The 19,687-nt window shown below is 37.1% G+C and overlaps 1 protein-coding gene across 2 annotated transcripts in view; it reads left to right on the plus strand.

The window, feature by feature from the left end:
• Positions 1-753: 753 nt before the first annotated feature.
• DHX35 (DEAH-box helicase 35) overlaps positions 754-19,687 on the plus strand; it is a 43,091-nt gene continuing 24,157 nt past the window's right edge. For both annotated transcript variants that reach the window (XM_025177590.2, XM_007422367.4), the window contains exons 1-8: positions 754-895; positions 9,632-9,765; positions 10,267-10,359; positions 13,252-13,329; positions 16,592-16,696; positions 17,309-17,370; positions 18,566-18,635; positions 19,357-19,416. In XM_025177590.2, coding sequence (XP_025033358.2) covers positions 799-895; positions 9,632-9,765; positions 10,267-10,359; positions 13,252-13,329; positions 16,592-16,696; positions 17,309-17,370; positions 18,566-18,635; positions 19,357-19,416 — 699 coding nt within the window. In that variant the 5' untranslated portion in view covers positions 754-798. The remainder of the gene's footprint in view (positions 896-9,631; positions 9,766-10,266; positions 10,360-13,251; positions 13,330-16,591; positions 16,697-17,308; positions 17,371-18,565; positions 18,636-19,356; positions 19,417-19,687) is intronic.

The raw sequence follows: 19,687 nt of genomic DNA on the forward strand, positions 1-19,687 counted from the left end.
TTTTCTTACACAGAAAATGCAATGCCTAGTGAATTATTTGCAAGTATTTTTCATAGCAGGTATGTCTGAAATGAAGGAATTTCTAAATGACCTTGCCCCCTTACTCTTCTTTCCTTCTCTTTCTGTACCCATGATTTTAAAATGATTTGCTTGTTTTTTGAGTTTATTGGCCATCCCAAAGAATAGATGTCAGGTTTTCTTTCTGGGTGATGTAAAAGTTTGAGGGGACATTTCTCTTTATGGTATGATCCTATGATTAATGAACAGGAATAATATTTTAAGGTATCTAAGTAGATATATGGGGACATTTTTTAATGTTAAAGAAGTTAATGTTACATTCTGTTCCAAAACTTTGGAATCTGACTATTTTTGAGGAGTTATGGTTATATTGGACTTGGGATGTTGGTAAGAGAATTATTTTCTGAAATAATTCTGAAATAAAAGTATGCTGGCTGCGGAATTCTGGGAGTTGAAGTCCACACATCTCAAAGTTGCCAACACTGTTCTCGAAGAAGGCCATGGCAAACCGTTTTTGTGTTCCTGCCCAAGCCTTTTTTTTTTTTTTATCCGTTCAATCGTCTCCGGACCTTTACCTTCATCTAAAATATCCCAGAGGCTGGCCTCTCGGGACGCAAAGGCCACAGAGACCCTGAAAACACGCAACCCTCGAGGAAGAACTTCGTCCGCAACCGGAGCTCTGCCCTTGGAGGCGGACTGGAGGAGAGCCAGCTGCTTCGCAAGCCCGAGGGAAAGAAGCCATGGTAACCACCAGCCAATCCCAAAACTCCTCACGATCACATGGTTCTTTCAGCGGCAAGAGGGTTCGTTCTTTTCTTTTTGACCTTTCACCCCAAGATGGCGGCCCCCGTCGGTCCGTTGAAGTTTTGGAAACCAGGTGAGGATTGAATATTTTTTAAGGGACGGGAATATAAATACCATGGGAAGAAGTGAGAGGGTGATGTCTGTTTTTCTTTATTCTTGGAGGAAACGGGTTTCATTTTGCGAAAGGATAAGGGCGGGATACGCGATAGGGAATGTAACGTTGCTCTCTTTTGGAGGACGGACGCGCGACTCTCCTGTGATTCATTAAGTAAGTAAAAAAAGAATAGGTGGCCGGACACAAATTAACAAGGATCAAAGAAAAGTTATTCTGCACCTGCTAAAATGCGTCTTTATATTTCACCTTTGAACGTGTCGTTCATTTGAATTGGAGGCTTGCGAATTCTGGATTAAGAAAATTGTGCTTTCTCTTATCGGCGATCCTCCTGCTCCTGTTTTTTTTAAATGCCGTGTAATGCTATGGAGTGGAGCTGTCTCGTTCAGGTAGGGTTGAATAATAATGTAATTAATGCAGCCGATTGAGATTAAGCTGCTGGATGATGATGATGATAATAATAAATAATAAAAAAATCCTACAAGATTCCAATCTTAAATTTGCTAAGTGAAGACTCTTTTTAGGTCAATGGGGTTTATCACTGAATATATGACCAGTCTAATTCTACTTGTAGAATATTGAAAAGTATACACCCACAAGTACACACTTCTGCTCTTGCTTCAGTGAACCCCCTTAGAAGCAAGCCACACAGGAATTTAAATTAAAATATATTGAGAGAGCTGCACTAGTCTCTTCTATCAGTAGATAAATGAAAAAAAAAAAAGGAATGCACCTATTTTGATAGGCGAAGATTACTAGCTAGCACAGTGGCAAAACATCTGCTTTTGTTGTATATATAGCAGTAATAACTTGAAATGTTTTTAGATAGCTGTGATCTGAATGGAAAAGACACGATTTTAAATGAGGGGCATTGTGGAACTGTGAGGGGAAGCTTGCACTCCACTAAAAAGTAGTAAGGTAAAAATCAGTAGTGGAATTAGATGCTGTGCTTGCTAGCTCATTATGTGTAAATGCGATGTCAGTCAAGTGCTGAGATAGCAGTCAGGTTCTTCTGCAGCGCTAAGCAATTTACATGGTAGCTCTTATCTATTTGCATTTTGTTCTTGAGGTTATTGTTCTGGCATGAAGGATAATTAGCGTACAGTTTTCCAATGCTGAAATTTAATTTTCTAGAGCCATTAATATTTATTTAAATTAAATTACTGCTCATTTTTAGACATAGAGCTAGCCTCCTTAACAGCTCAAGAACAGTATTTGCAGCTGTAGTTTCCCTTATTATGTATTTATTTGTGCATGTATGCAGATCATTGCTGGTATTTGTTTGCAGGTTACAAAATAGTATGTGCAGTTTGGAGAGCTTTGCCTGTACTTTAATGCAACAAAAATCTACATCATAGCTTTTAATATTCTGTATATATTTACCTGTGTTGAACTATTCTTGGAGCCACATTTCTAATCCAACTTTATAATTCCATTGTGCTCAATGGAACACATTGCTTAATAGTCATTCGTACATTTGGATTGTAAGGAAGACTGTAGAGCTTGATCATGCCATAGATTTTATTCTTTCAGTACTCTTCACTGATTTGTTAGTATGTTGGCAAATTCTTCCTGATGTTATTAATGAATCTTTGTTATATCAGTGAAAAAGTAAAGTTGCCCTTGAACTGATCTTGATTTCTAATGAGAACATAGACACAGCCTTGTAATTCATTGTGGTTCTTCTGTATGCAGTAGTATTTGCATTCTTTTTTTATAATGGTTTTGAATAGATCATGTAATATAATAAATTTTCTTCTAGAAAAAAACTGTAACAATTGATACTTCTATATAAGCATACATTGTTATATAACCTAGTTTATCCTTGCATGTCCATTCACCCATTTTATCCCTGTGCCCTTTTAAGTTATTGAAGGGCAGAGAAAAAACCCCTGATAACTGCCAATTTGTAATGTGATCTTTGAAGCTAAATATGGGTTTTTTTTCAGTAATTCTATGAATATTTACGTGTGAGAAAGTTCTATTTAATTTAATAAATATAGTTATTAATATAGTTAATGTGTGAGAAAGTTCTATTTAATTTAATAAATATAGTTAAATTAATAAATATAGTTATTAAAATATTGTATGTCAAATGTGTCACTATTAAATACAATTAGTGGTCAATATTGATGGGAGGTGCTACTTAGTATGAATATGATATTTATATGTACCTTATTCTTAGTATGTAAGTAGTAGATTATACACACAAAATCAAAACTTAGAAATAGGCTACAAATTTTTGAAAGACTAAAAAAATAAACACAGTTTTAAATGAAAGTTTATGGAGAGAATACTCATGACTACCATGGCTCCCTTTCCCTCCTCAACTGTTCTTACAGTGAGGTTCATCCCAGTTCGTTCGTTTACTTAGTCAAGACTACAAACCCAATACTCAATCTCCAAAATAGTTTATTTGTAAAGGTCTGCAGAGCCAGGTCACTCACACAGAGAATATCTTAGGAACCCTCCCAATGTGAAAGACCCCCTCCCACTCCCAAATGCAGTCTATATCTACTTTACAGGAACAAAAAGACTCATATTACAAACAGATTATTGTTTACAAGGTAGGTGTCAAGCACTCCATACTTGGATACAGATGAAGTCATAGTAAGATAAATTTATAAATAAATTAAATAAATTCCATAGGGTTTGTATATTTTCAAACCTATTTTTTAAAATTTGTGATAATGTTTTTATTAATAATTTTTAATCTTTTTATATGCCTGTTTTTATTTACTTGTTATTTTAATTGCTGTATGCCACCCAGAGATGTTGTGTGTGAGATAGGCAGCTATATAAATATGATAAATAAATAAATAAATGATAAGCACTAAGCAGTTTCTTTACTGTGCTATATGCTAGGCTGTGCCAAGTGCAAAAACCTCTCTATTTTTCTCTGGTCATAATATCAACACATATTTTCTATGTGGTGTGTACTTGTGAGAAAGAAAGAAAGAAATATATAATATCCTTTTTACTTAATATCTTTCAAATATTTTAATTTGTTCTTAACTGTTCATTTAATATTTTATGATGTAGAGAATAAGTATTTAGCAGACAATTTTACTGATTTGATGATTTCTGCAATTCTGTATATAATCTTTTTGTTTTCTTCTTGTTTTCCCTTTTGTTTAATTAAAGGCCCAAAATTCATTATTTAATGCATTTTTGTATTGTTTCCTACACAAAATATCACAAAGTCGTTTTAAAATTACAAAATACGCAATAGAAAGAATTAGACACAAGATTAAAATACTTAAAAGGTATTCAGTAAAAAGGAAGACATTATATGTATTCCTAAAATACATTTTACAGAGCAGATATATGTTGATCCTATGGTTACGTTCACCTAAAATTGTACTTGTTCCAGTGTAAAATTACAGATACAAAACAGAGAATCACATGATCTTGAGTCTGTGGGTAGCAGGGTTAGCTTTGGAAGCCTAGGGTTACCATCTTCCCATGAGCACCTTCTTCCTTCTCTTCCCATAGCTGTAATCTGCACAGTGCACCTATTTTTCCCCCACTTCTTTGCTCGGTTTGATGGATCTCATTAGGTCAGCCTGGGTGCATGGCTCTGTGTGGTTTCTTTGCAGCAAATGGCACTCTTCTTCACAGCAACTCATTCAGCTGGTGGTGAAGGGTACTACCCTGCTTGCACTGTGTGACTCGTACTGACTTATCTGCTCTACATAGTTATTTCACAGTCTTTGGTGGAGGGGCCTCTTGATATCACTCCTGGACGTAGTGGTACCTGGAAATTGCTCACAGTGATTGGAGAACACATTGCACAAGTGATTTGATCCTTAAAAAAACCCCAAACAAACAAACTATGGATGCACAGAAGCCAGTCTAACAAAAAACAAAAAGTCAATATCAAAACCACAGACATGCAAAAATTTTTATAAGTATATCAAGGCCTAGGCTATAACTGTCAACTATCATTTTAATTTTAATTTGTTTCTCTTATCCTATTTTTAATATATGGTCTTAATGTCTTATGCTTTATTCATTTTATACTCTGTATCTTGATATGGCCTAATGGCTAATCAGTAATAATAAACTATCAACCAGTATTATGTGAAACCATGGAGACTAAGGGCCACCTGTATATAGAATTAAGTCAAAAATGAAAGTTGCATATGTCTGTTAGCACTACAAGATAGTAATAGAACGACTGCATTTGGAAAGTATTCAGACCTTCTTCACTTTTTTCAATTTTGTTATGTTGCAGCCTGATACTACAATCGTTCAAATTCACTTTTTTTCTCATTAATACACACTCAGTACCCCATAATGACAAAGTAAAAACAGAATTTTAGAAATGTCTGTAAATTTATTAAAAAGGAAAAACTGAAATATCACATTGGCATAAGTATTCAGACCCTTTGCAACAACACTTGAAATTTAGCTCAGGTGCCTCCCATTTCTCTTGATAGTTGCTGAGCTGTTTCTACACCTTGATTGGAGTCCACCTGTGGTAAATTAAATTGACTGGACATGATTTGGAAGGGCACACACCTCTCTATAGAAGGCCTCACAGCTGGCAATGCATAGTGTACCAGAGCAAAAGCCATAAGGTCAGAGGAACTGCCTGCAGAGCTCAGAGACAAGTCTGAATACTTTCCGAATGCACTGTATATACAAGGTTCCAGTATCAAAGCAGCATATCATTGAAAATCATGTAACGTTTAGGTAACCATAGAGCACTACAAAAGTCTCCAGATTTTTTTAAGGCTATCTTCACAATATGTGTTCCAACATTAATTGCTATTGAAAAATTATTGTTGGCTTCTTTCAGCACAATAAGAGCTCTATGGATGGTAAAGTATTATTTCACAGTATTATACAATAGTTTCTGTATTTTACCACAGAGAGTTATTTTCAGGCCATATAATTGTAGAAACCATAGTTGATTGAATTTCAACTTCCACCAATGGTCTGTTAGCATTTGCAGAAATAATACATATGTTTATATAATGGTATTGCAATCACAGCTACAGTGGTACCTCGGGTCATGAACTTAATTCGTTCCACGACTCTGGTCGTGACCCGAATCAAATTTTCCCATAAGGTTCAATGTAAATACGGTTAATCCATTCTGACCCCTCCGAATTTGGTCGCCAACCGATTTTGGTCGCGTCCCGAATAAAATTTTCCCATAAGGTTCAATGTAATTACGGTTAATCTGTTCTGAACCATATGTATTTTTTTTTTTTAAACCACAAAAATATGAAAAAAAATACAGTACAGTGCAGTACGAAGAGAGAGAACGCTAACCTTGCTTGAGGTGACTTCTGGCGTGGAGGACAGGAAGGCGGGTGGGGAGGCAGTTATTGCTTGGAGGGAGAGTCCCCCTCCCTACAGGAAGCCACGACCACGTGTCACGGCAGGGAAAATGGCCACGGATCCTGTTCATCACCCGATGCGGAGTTCGCGGACGGAAGCAAAATTTTGCGAACGGTGCTGTTCGTGACCCGAATTGGTCGTGAACAGAAGCGTTCGTGACCCGAGGTACCACTGTATTTCTACTTCAGTAACAGATTTTAGTATCTTTAAACTTAGGCTGGTTTTATGGATTGTCAGATGATTGTGCTTGAGAAATTCATGGGTATTCTTAATGAATTCAAGTGAAGATAAAGTATGGCTCTTATTGACTTTGTTTATATATGCTCAACCATGGTTTGTTTAATAATGTGTTGTTGAATAAACCCATTTGCCTGCATCTTCAGAACATGCTGAGCCATAAACGGTGATTTAAACTGTAGTAGTAGATTTACATAACATGTAGAGGAAAGCCAAATAAATTTTTTGGCATAGTGTAATATGTAAATTAAGTTCTTTTCTCTGCTGCATACTGTATTTTTCCATCAATAAGACACCCCCATGTACAAGACGACCCCCCACTTTTCCAACCCAAAATTAAGAAATCAATATTTTAAAGATAGTGCAGAACACTTTTTTATTTAGTAATTAGGTAACATTTACCTGATACACTTGGTGAGAGGAGGTCCAAACCGTCTCTCTGCAGCTCTAATTCCATGCACTTTTGCATAACTGATTACATTCAATCACAAGTGAAACTGCCAATAGTTTGTCTCTGTAAACAGACTTCCTCCAATTGGTTTGCTCAGCATCAGCTGACATCAGTTACATAAGGCTCGTGATTGGAGGAAGTCTGTTTGCAGAGACAGTATGGGCAGTTTCACTCGTGATTGGAGGCTTGTGATTGGAGGAAGCCTGTTTGTAGAGACAAAGTATGGGCAGTTTTGCAACCGCACGGTTCTCTCCTCAGCTTACTTCCTTGCATAAGATGCCCTTCAATTTTTAGCGTAAGGATTTTAGAAAAAAATATTTTTTTCTGTCTCATAGTCGGAAAAATACGGTAATTTTGAAAACAGCCATGACGTCTTAAAACAACTTTCCCAAATCTCATGCCTTTGCGATGTGTTGAGATTGCAATAATATGGTTGCTGGGCAGGCTACTACACTTAATTTGTAACAATGCATTCATCTTATAGCAATTAAGAAAGCACCATATATGTGGTCTAGATTTCAGCTAAAGATAAATTTTGGCAAACCAGAATATATAGGAGCTTTCTGAACTCTGACATGGGAAGATGTGTACATGCATGCTGCTTGATATTGCTGATGGCATCTTAAAATTGTGACGCAGTATTCATGGTACAAAAGCCAGTTTGGTGTAGTGGTTAAAGGCACCAGGCTAGAAACCTGGAGTCTCTGAGTGCTAGTTCTGCCTTAGGCACAACAGCCAGCTAGATAACTTTGGACCAGTCCCTCTCTCTCAGCCCTAGGAAGAAGGAAAAGGCAAACCCCTTCCAAAAATGTTGCCAAGAAAAGTGCATGGACCTGTTCCTGCAGTCAGCAGGAGTCAGGGTTGCCTTGATGGATCATAACAACAGCCATTCATTATCCAATCAACTTGGAATAATTCTTTAACTCCTCTAAACTGTAGAGCCCATTTATAGGGAATTGCAACTTACATACAATATATCCATTTTTTTTACCCATTTGTATCTGTTGCATGATGTAGCACATGCATTTGTCAGTTGCTGTAGGTAAGCTTAGATAAGCTTCTAAAATACACACATGCTAGTATGTTGTTTATTAGTATGTTTGGATTTAAACTCTTCTGAGTTCAATGAGGCTGGTTGCATAACCTGTGTCCATTTCCTACAGAAGGGAGACTTATAGTAGAAATTTCTTAATAAATATTCATATAATTCCTGCAAACAGATCTGTATTCAACAACATTAATGTACAGTAGACAGATTCTATTTGTATTACTCAGAAATTATCACAATTGAAATCAACATATTTTGTTTATTATGTAGATACATCCAAAACACTGTAATTATGGAATGCAGTCACAAGAGCATAAAATAGCTGCATCCAGTAAGGTTATGCAGAGTCTTCAAAAGAGATACTTTACATGCACAAAGCAGTACATTGCAATATTCATGCACAGCCACTTTGCTCAAAGCATGCAGAGACAGTCAGGAGCACCTTCCCAAGCAGCTGCAGGAGCCTTGAAAATGTCATGGCTAATTCAGCAGTTCAGAAAAAGGTGCTTTGTATGTGTTCTTGGACATTGCAAAGTATCTCCTTCAGAAAATTTGTACTGTACGCTTCTGGTTGCTACTGCATTCTGTAGTGCTTATTTCTGTAGAAAGTAGTCACAGGCTAAAGAACCTGCCTCCCTAACTTACAACTCTACATATACATGTTTTGTGGGTTTGTGTGAGATTATTTGAAAAGCCCTAGCAACCAGTCCAGTTGGTTGCTAGGCCTTGAGAGGCTATGGAGTAAAAGAGCAGCTTAAACTATTTAGGTTTTTAAAACCCAGCATTTTAATTGCCTCATACTCTAGTATCACAGAAGTGCATATATTTCAGTCTGCTACCAGTAATGATAGCTCCAGTTTGGTCTTGTTTTAATTTCTGAACCATCATTAAAAAGCCGCCCTATACACAGTGCATTAGAAAATTCCAGCTTGGAGGCCATTGGAACATAGATAACTGAGGTACAGTCTGTTCTCAGCAGATGCGGACATAACTGGTATGCCAATGTAAGTTGGTATTTTTTTAAAAAAATATTTCTTTTAAAATACTGAACTGAAAAGAACATGAAAAGCAAAAAAAGGAAGTAAAAAACAAGAAAAGGGAAACACAATTTAAAGAATCAAACCTGTAAGGTATAGCACCACAAGTAATATTGCTCAGAGTTTCTATTACATCAGTGGAGAGCCAGTTCATAAGCAGAGAGTAAATATGTATCATCAATCTGGTATCGTAATTTTGGGTGGTACAGTCTTTCCAACTAGTTGAAGTTGGTAAAAAGGTTAGACATAAAACCTCTGTCAGGATTAGTCTGCTTAGCCACCCATGTTGTCTTTGACTTGTCATGATTAAGCTTCAGTTTGATCATCCTCATTCAGCTCAAAATTGGCTGCAGAGATCAGAAATTTAGCATCCTTCTTTTAACAAAAATAGGGATTTGCATTATTTAAATAAATCTATTCTGCCTGTCTTTGAATTTTTGATGACTAATTCTGCCTCAAATTTAGCTTTTCAAGTTACAAGTAAAATTACAGACGAAAATATTTCTTTACCTTCTTTGTATTTTTTAAAAGTCACATCATATTAATAATGATTTCTCTGCTTGGGTGTATAGGCACAGAAGGGCCTGGTGTCAGCCTGTCAGAGGAGAGACAGAATGCTGCTGAAAGTTCAAGTGTTTCGGTCATCTATAATCCCTATATTTCCCTTTCTGTTGAACAACAGAGGCAAAAGTTGCCTGTTTTTAAGGTATAAATGGTTTTTGATACTTTGAATTGCATAATTGCAAGCATTGTCTTTTTTGTATACGTCACCATTTCATATTTCAAATTGATTTTGCAACATAAATGTATCTTTTAACACAAAATAATTTTTTGTATCTCAATTTATGGGAACGTTTGACAGCAATACAAGCCTGCCACTGTGCACTGTTGATGTAAACACAAGTTGAATTCTGTGGGTTTTAAGAATTCTGTGCTAGATTGTAGCTTGCTTGGTGTAGATTATATGCCTGTTTATTTTATTGTGTTATTGTTTTATATATTATATTGTTAGTGTAGCATTTTAAAGTGAATTATATATAGTCCAAATAAATCTGTTTTGTGATTTGTTTAAGGATGCATGAAATAAAGCAGTCTAAATAAATATTTCCATGCTGTTAACACAGGGTAGATTCCATCCATAGCTCTTTGTTAAAATGTCTTTTATGAGCTCCCCTAATCCATGTTTGAATATCTATTTCTCTTCCAGCTTAGAAATCATATCCTTTATCTGGTAGAAAACTATCAGACATTAGTGATTGTTGGAGAAACAGGATGTGGGAAGAGCACTCAGATTCCTCAAGTGAGTATTAATATCTGTATTTATATGTTTATTAATGGAATTCTTGACCTGATTTTCAGTCATTTTCCATGGATCTATTGCAAATCTTCTTGGCCCCGAATAATATATTTGTAGAAAAAATTAACAAGCATGATTGACCTAATCTTAATAGAGGTAGTCCTTGAATTACAACCAATCATTCAACTGTTTGAAGTTACGGCAATGTTGAACAAGTGGTAGTTACGCATGGTCCCTGAAGTTGCGGCACCTCCACAGTCACGTGATCAAAATTCGGGCACTTGGCAGCCCTCCCATACTTACGACTGCAGGGGCGCTTCAGCTCCCCCCACCTGCCTAGCTCCCCCCATCTCTGCCCTTTTGGCTGCCCTGTACTCCACTGGCACTGCCGGCCCTGCTGCCCTGTGCATGCTTGCCCTGCCAGCCTTGCCATCCTGTACTCGCTGGTCTTGCCGCCCCTGCTGGCCTTTCTGCCCTGTGCTCGTTGGCCCTGCTTCCTCTGCCGGCCTTGCCACCCCTGCCACCCCTTGTGAGAAGGCTGCATGTGATTTCGACAAGGGCATGCATGATGTGGACAATGGGTGGGTTCAGTCTTGGGAAGAAGGCCTGGCACAGCCAGCAGCTGTCTCACAAAGGGCCAGGCAGGGCATGCCTCATCAGCAGAGGCAGGAATAAGTTGATGAAGGTCAGCTTGGGGGCGGCAAGGCCAGCAGGGGTGTCAGGGCAAGCAAGTGCAGGGTAGCAAGGTCAGCAGGCTGGCAGGGCGAGAGGAGCACAGGGCGGCAAGGCTGGCAGAGGTGATGGAGTGCAAGGCAGCCAAAAAGACAGAGATGGGGGGGGAGATAGGCGGGTGGGGGGAGTTGAAGAGGAGGCAATCCCTTACCTTACCAAGGGTTGGGGCTGGGAGGGACCATGCCTCATCCAAGGACCATGGCTTGGATCGGGCTAGGTCCTTGGCTAATGACTGGTGGGATTGCCATCACTAAGTGATGTTATCACGTGACATCATGCTTTATGACCACATCGCTTAGCGATGGAAATTCCAGTCCCAATTGCTTTCGTAACTCAAGAATTACCTGTAATGTCCTTTGAAAAGTTAAATAGGCATATGCATAGTTCCCTTTCTGCTACAATCAGAAACACTTATAGTTTATAATTTTTTTCTGGTTTGCTGTAACCTTCATAACCATGACTAGTTTGTAATTCATGAATGCTGGGCAGAAGTCATTGAATTGGTAGGCCTGCTGGAATCAGTGATTCTAAATAATCATATCTAACTTGTCCAAATGTTCCCATTGGTTTCACTGGATCTACTGTCAGAATTACTGAGTATGGATCTACCATTTTTTAGTTGAAGCCAGCTATTTGTTGAAGAGAAGCATACTCAAAAATATTCTCCACTTTCAAATTAACATTTGTAGATAATTACATTAATGTAATTAACCATGTCTGTGGTTAATTTTCATACTTTTTCTGGATAATTATTGATCTAACAAAAATATTTTACAATTTTCACATTATCAGTAATTCTTTGCCATTATATCTCAATAACTAAATTAGATCTAGAATTTGCTTTTGCCAATAGGGGCACTCTCTGAGATGAGCTCTGTTCAAAACTTTCTGGAAAGTGGGCAAAGAAATGATTTGCTACCAATTCCCTTTTCCCTCTGCAGCCCCCAGCATCACCTCCAACCTTCCAGGACATATTTTCAGGGAGCTGAAGAGGAAGTCTATAAAAATATCTCTTTCTTGATTTTGCCTGCAGAAATGTTCCTCTGGATTAAAAGCTTTTGCTGATAGAAGGCCCTTTCCATTTATCAAAACCAAGATATAGATACAAGCCCTTTCAAATATATTAGTCTGATAGATGGTAATTGTCCAACTAAGATAATTTATAAGGTAATAGGAGAAAATAGATTACTCATTTTTCTGAAGTCGGTTAAATATTTTCTAGATATTTTAAGAATTGATATTTATTATAATAGCATGTATAGTTTAACCTAATTCACTTGATTTTTCAAAAATAACAGGAGTGGTTTATTGTCTTCACTGTGCTATTTTATTATACAGGTAGTCCTCACTTACTGACCAGTTGTTCAGTGACTGTTCAAAGTTGCAACGGTGCTGAATGACTGGTACTTACGACCAGTCCTTGGAGAGTTGCTTGTGTCTCACCACCCCTGTGGTCATGTGATTGCAATTTGGGTGCTTGGCAACCGGCTTGCACTTATGATGGTTGCAGTACCCTGCGGTCACGTGATTGCCATTTGCGACCTTCCCTGCCAGCTTCTCACAAACAAAGTCGAGGCGAAAGCTGGCAGGGAAGGCTGCAAGTCACCCCATTAAATCCTCCCAGCCTCTCTGCGCTCTCACGATGCCGTGCCCTCCTTCCCCCAGCCTCCCGGTGCTTGCACCAACACGTGGCCTCCTTCCTGAGCCTCTCTGTGCTCATGCAGCACTGCACTCTGCTTCCTCTGGCCTCCCTGTGCTAGTTCACAGCCTGCGTCAGGCCTCCCAGGGCCTTCTCCACCCCCCTGTGGTACCCCCGCTCTCCTTACCTGGGACTCCTGCTGCTTCCTGCTTAATGACCTGTGTGTCTTGGGGTTACAATGGCAACCTGGGCTACCAGGATGGTCATTGCTAAGCAATACAGTCAAATGACGTCATGCTTTATGACCGCATTGTTTAGCGATGGCAGTTCCAGTCCCAATTGCTGTCATAACCTGAGGGCTACCTGTACATTGAATTAGATCAACAGTTTGATTTTCCCAACAAGGCACTCTGTTTGGAGAGAAAGTAGAAATGGAGGGAGATTGGGAGGAATAAAATAGTTAAAGACCAAGATTAATGTAGAGTTTATATAGCAGTTCTAATAAATATTTTTCCCCATCACAGTATCTAACAGAAGCTGGTTGGACTGCCGAAGGCCGGATAGTGGGAGTAACACAGCCTCGGAGAGTTGCTTGTGTTTCAGTGAGTGCCCTGGATTCCAACTTCTGAGATTTCTCTACATATTATTTTTGCAGAATATGGTAGATATGTTAGTCAAGTGTATAATGCCTGACATTTGCAAATACTTCTATCAACATTAAGCATTCTTGATATTTCTTAATATCTATGAGACACTATGATAGGAACAAATAAATACTTTCCATAAGTTTTCATTGAAAATTTTTGCAATAGGATCTTAAAATGTATATTTTCCTTTATTCTTTCTTTGATGTGAGGACAATAATTTGCAATTAGGACCTGGGCATATTCACAGCAAACTCTGATGCTCTTCATAACAGAATATAGGTTTTGATATCAATTTTCTTGTGGCCCTGAAAAAACATGATGCCTTCATATGTGTATGTGGAGCTGTGCAAATAATTAGTTTGTGTAAAATTTTATTCAAGGCAGACACAGATTTTCCATTCCAAGTCAGGAAACCCATAATTGTTTTTATGTACAAAATAGAAAATATGTTTTGTTTTGAACTTGAAACAAACCATCATGTTAAGTTCTGCTGTACTGTTTTAGCTTGGCAGAAACAAAATTTGGAATATTTTAGTTCTAGGCATTGGCCAAGGCAAAATCTGGAAGGATCCTGGAGAAATGTTATGGGGCAGGTAGAGCAAACCTGATGCCCATTGCTCTCTCTTACAACCTCTTTTCCTGTATGCTGATCTGCCCCCACTTCTCAGCCCCCTTCCTTGCCTTCCCTCCTTCCCCTGCCTCTCCTCAGTGACTGCTGCTGATGTCCATTCATGCCATCACAGACAAAACCCCTTTTCATTTGCTTTTTCCTACTGTTCCTCTACTCCACCCAAACCACTTCTGTCCAGAATAATCATATTTCTGTTTATATGTGAAACAAAACAGTTCTGCTTCATTCCACATACAGACCCAAACACCTGAAAAGTACACTTTTGGATCAGGCATGGACCACCCAAAGCCACCTGTTTTGTGTAGTGTTAGTTTTGTACAACTGTACCTATACAGCAGAAAGATAAAAAGCTGGAAAATCTTTGACAGTAGAGTTAGATTAATTAGTACATTTCATTATAATTCAGTGCATGGATTGAAACCTTCTGACACAGGGTTCAGAGGAACTCTTCCACATCTTTTAACATAGTATGTGGTACTAAGGCTAGGATCCAAAGAGCTATTTTAGGAATGCTAACATATTTATACAAGTTTAGTGAGTTATTTAATATTTTATTAAATCTACATATCACCAGTTGATTTGAAAGTCGTCTTGGTTTCAGAAATGGGTTGCCCATGGAATGAAATAGTATGCAAGACAAATTGACTTTCCTTAGTTTTATATTTCTTTGGACGCTGCCAAAAGCTTGTCTCCAAACGGGTTTTTTCTTTCTCAAGCCATAAGATTGATCAGTTTTCATTCTAAATTTAGAGGGAGAATCTGACACTGGATTTCCCTTTCCACTTCCCAGTCTTTTCCATAGCAGTGAAGTCTGATGTTGGGGATATGTAAGGGGTTATATACAAGGCATATCAGAGGACCTTATGGATGTGAAGCATCCTGAGCCCTCCTGGTTTCTTACCAGGGAAGAAATTTAAAGCAGCCATTAGTTCAATTTTCTCCTGCTATAGGAGAGGATGATTAGAGAAACAACTGCTACTTATAGCAAAAGTACTGTATTCTTCATTTTCACCCTTCCAGAAGTGTGGGATTCAATGTACTGCCCCAATATCAGAATGCTCAGACTAAACCTGGAGCTGGGATTTTCATGCCTTGGGTTTTATTGCATGATTTGCACAATAGCTCAGATATTATTCCCTAAAAAAATAAATACATTTTAAAAATAAATTTATTAGTGAGAATGCCAAATGTTTGCAAGATTTGGTGTTAATAAGATTTCATCCATTTATTCTGCTGACTCCCCAGAGTGACATTACACCAGTTTAATCTGTAAAATTAAGAAAATCAGTAAAAGACTAGCAATAAATAGTTGCTTTGACCTCATAGCCTAATTTATTTGAAGGGCGTGAAATGTACTATACAAAATACTTAATTGTGGAACTTTGTAAAATGCTATATGTGGAGTCCTTGGTGCTCTCTGAGCTTGGTCATTTGCTTGCTGAAGTTTCATTACCCAACCAGAGAACATCATCAGTGTTCCTATAGTGTTTGCTATATTTTTCTTGAATTACAGGCATTGTATTCAGAAGATTTTGTACATTTATAAAAATGTAGCATTGCATACTGTATATATCATTAAAATGTGTCATTTGAACTTCATGTTTATGCTTGGATTTTGTCATGGTTCACTTCAAGTTTGTCAGAATTTACCATATGGCCCATTTTGATGAACAAATGTGAAGAGCACATGGATATTTCTATATTTGGTGCAGCAAGCATTAGTTGATACAGATTATACTTTTGTTTATATAGCTTTATAACTAATTGAAATTGATTTTTAGAGTGAACTGCTTATCTGTTTGCTGATAGAATATTGTCAAATAGTTTTGAAGACAGAAAACTGACATGGAAAACAGCCGTAATAGAGTTTTATAGTAAATGGAACAAATATTTTAATTCACTGAGTGTCAAATCACTGCAGATGTTTATTGCTTTCATCTGCAGTGATAACATCTCTTTAAAAAGGTAATGGATGCCAACAAGGCTAATTCCTCTCCCTGGTGCCTTTTCATACAGAAACATGGAGCAGACAATTTCATTTCTCAAACTGAAGTTCCTGTGATTTTTTTTATAGACTTAATTTGGGTCCAAAAAGATGTCTGGCACTTCTATTACATGAGCTTTTTGGCACCAGGTATGCCTTTTTAGTGAGAACATTTTACAGCTGGAGGGCCACCACCAAATAATACATTTCTGATGATGAAGGCAAAATCACTGATAGTCTGACAGCTTTCTAGTTAAATAAAATTTTGGAGAACCTCTAGCTTTCTTGTGTTGAAGTCCTTGTGCTGGTGCAGTCTTTAAATACAGAGGATTTTAACTTTTTTTCTTTTTCCTAGTCCTTGTAGAAATAGAATAATTGCATTGCCAGTATTCAAAAATGAAACTGGGTCTTGCCATATAAACATTGGTTATACTTAATTAACTACTACATAATGGTCCAACAGGATTAGCTCAGTTCAACAAATTTTACTCCACTGATTTTTTCCATTTTTTTCCTTAGTAGTACAAGATAAACAAGCAGTATGCATTCCCAAACCAAAATGTGTTTATTCTTTGAAATATTAATATTATCTTTTCTCTTAGATTGCAGGGCGGGTAGCTGAGGAGAGAGGTGCCTTGCTGGGTCATGAAGTTGGATATTGCATACGATTTGATGATTGTACTGACCCACAGGGTACAAGGATTAAGGTAATATATTTGAACAAGATGCTTCTATCCTCAAAGTGTTTACAAATATTTCCAGTCAATCAAGAGCAAATGAAACAATAAATCCTAGGAATGAGAACAATGGAGATCTATACTGATTGGCTGTTTTGAATTGGTTGTAATGTTTTTCAGAGGCAAATAGGACCACTTTCATACATACTTAGGAGAGTCCAGGGTGGTTCCAATTTTCCAAAGAACATTTAAATGATGGATAGAAATACCAGATTTGTCCACTGGAGTTGGGCGGCCAATAAATATAGATAGATAGATAGATAGATAGATAGATAGATAGATAGATAGATAGATAACTTTTGTAACCCAACAATTGTCCTTCTACTGCCAGTCTACATTTTGTTCTGTTCAGCATTCTCAATTATTACTTTTTTTCTTTATGTTTGTCCTTCTCCAAACCTTCAGTTTCTTGCAGGCATTCTCTGTCTTCTGCAAATATGCTACTACTTTGCCTGTATAAAAGAGCCACACTAATCTCTGAACCCATGAAAGCAGATGAAATTACTTATCATCTGCTGGAATTTTGGGCTATGAATCTTGTTTCAGAACAAATGTAAAAGAGTTTTTGTTTGTTTGTTGCAGTTTCTAACAGATGGAATGCTGGTCAGGGAAATGATGGCTGACCCATTATTAACCAGATATAGGTAAACAGATTATTATAAAGCTATTAATGCTGGTATCTTCCTTTGTGTTCATTTCTACTTCCCTTTGTTTCTTTGTTTTATTTTCTTATTTTTGTTGGAATGTAGACTGTAAACATTTGGGAGCTAATTTTCTGAATTTTGTTTATTATTCCAATAAATCGGGGCAGGACTAGAACTCGTGGCCTTCCAGTTTCTAGCCTGATGCCTTAGTCACTAAACCAAACTGGCTTTTATTTTTATTTATTTATTTATTTATTTGTGTGTGTGTGTGTATGTATGTGTATATGTACACACACACACACACAGTGTGTGTGTGTGTGTGTGTGTGTGCAAGCCAGCCAGCCAGCCAGCCAGCCAGTTTGGTTTAGTGATAAAGGCGTCAGGCTAGAATATGTCTATAGCTGTATCTATATCAGCAAGCCAGTTTGGTTTAGTGATTAAGGCATGCGCATACACACACACACACACACACACACACACAGAAAATTCATAAGAGATGTTAGAATACCTATTATGTTATAGGTAGATTAGGGTTTTTTTCATTCCTGTTATCTCACTCCATTTGTCTTTCAGAGTTTTGCTAGCAATCCATACCACGTATTTGTATTCATTTGTAGTAAGCAAGCAGCATATTTTTATTTAAAAAATCAAAATGGTTACATACATTATTATGTAAGCAAACTTCAACTCCAACAGCAAGAGCAGCTTCTATTTTTTTCTCTCCCTCTGTGTGCTCCAAATATGTTTTTAAGGGTCCCATAATTCAGTAGGTCAGATGGAAAGTAAGAATCCATTTGGTTAATCGACCCGCATTTGCCAGTGGAATAATATAGCTAGATATAGCCCAAGAACATGTTTTTCAGATCCAAATCTTGAACATTTTCTATAAAGGACTTAATTTAGATAAAAAGCTATTCCTGACTTTCTATTACTTATTTATTTTGAGTTGTAATTCTGAGAATTTGTATATAATTTATTATGGTTTGTTGTAACTCTGTTGAAGTTTTTAAATTTTGTGAGTCACAAGTGTGTAACACCAAAGTTAGTTATATGACTTCCATAATATATGAACTGTGGCTATTGTATCATGACTTATATTTGCTAATTCAGGGTTTCTAAGCATGTTTAATATTCATTGCAATGAACATTTCATGATTGGAATGTTTTAAAAAAATATATTTTGGCTTTTATTTAGTGTTATCATGTTGGATGAAGCCCATGAAAGAACTTTGTATACAGACATTGCCATTGGATTATTAAAAAAGGTTAGAATTCTAACTATTCTCCATTCCTCCTTTTGCAACCATTGAGTAGGGAACAAACCAAATATTTACAATTATTTTGTTGCTGTAGGCCTGCAGTCTTGGATATATCTGAATTCGGTTGCAATAATTTCTAAGCCCATTGTATTCAATCTACATCAAGAATAGGAATTTATGGCCCTAATAGAAGTTGCTGAACTACAGTTCCCAGTAACTTTATCCAGCATGGCCAATAGATATGCTGTGGAATATAGTTCTGTATTTAGAGAGCCATGTATTCTTCACCCCTGGTATATTGTTGCCATTTTCCAGCCTCATCTCTTCAAGAAGATGAGAGAAATGAGTATTGAGTGCTATTGAGGAAATAGTATAGTGTATCCTGTCACATTATGCAGTATTGTTTAGCAATTTTTAGGCAAGATATATCAAGGATGAGGATAATTGTAAAAATAGCATACTTTTAAATTAAGACACCTAACTGACTGTACAGAAGAGGAGAATCTATGGCTTAGTTTTTAATGCATGAAAACATGTTTCTCTTCTCAATCAAGTTTAGGTGAATAGGTCATTCTCTGAGAAAATGAGAATAAAACCTGATTTTGTAATTACCTTGTAGATATATGATACCAATAGTTTTCATAAATTGTAACATTAGTTCTAGATTTTTATTAAATTTGATCATAACTGAACAGTTTTTAATATTTTCCCCTATGGTGTCCTACAGGTTCAGAAAAAACGAGGAGATCTTCGCTTGATTATAGCATCAGCTACACTGGATGCTGAGGTAGGTGATATTCCAGAAGAGTATGTTAGAAAAACAAGGCATTATATTTTTGACTTCTCATCTGTCCTCTAGAATGCAAAGTATAAGAGTTTCATCAATACATTTGGGTACAAAGGAATAGTCTTCTGGGAATGTAATGCTATTAGTCTAAACCCCACCAGAATTGACGGTGCTTGTTTAAAAACAGTGATTTTGTTCAAATGATTATAGGCCTTTTGCAGGAGAATTTGTAAAAAAGGCTGTTTTAAGCATAGAAAAAAATTGGGCTACT

This window comes from Python bivittatus, unplaced genomic scaffold (genome assembly GCF_059951505.1).
Source record: "Python bivittatus isolate LINGU-HERP-01145 unplaced genomic scaffold, Pbiv_v1 ctg000700_np1212, whole genome shotgun sequence".
Lineage (NCBI taxonomy): Eukaryota > Metazoa > Chordata > Lepidosauria > Squamata > Pythonidae > Python > Python bivittatus.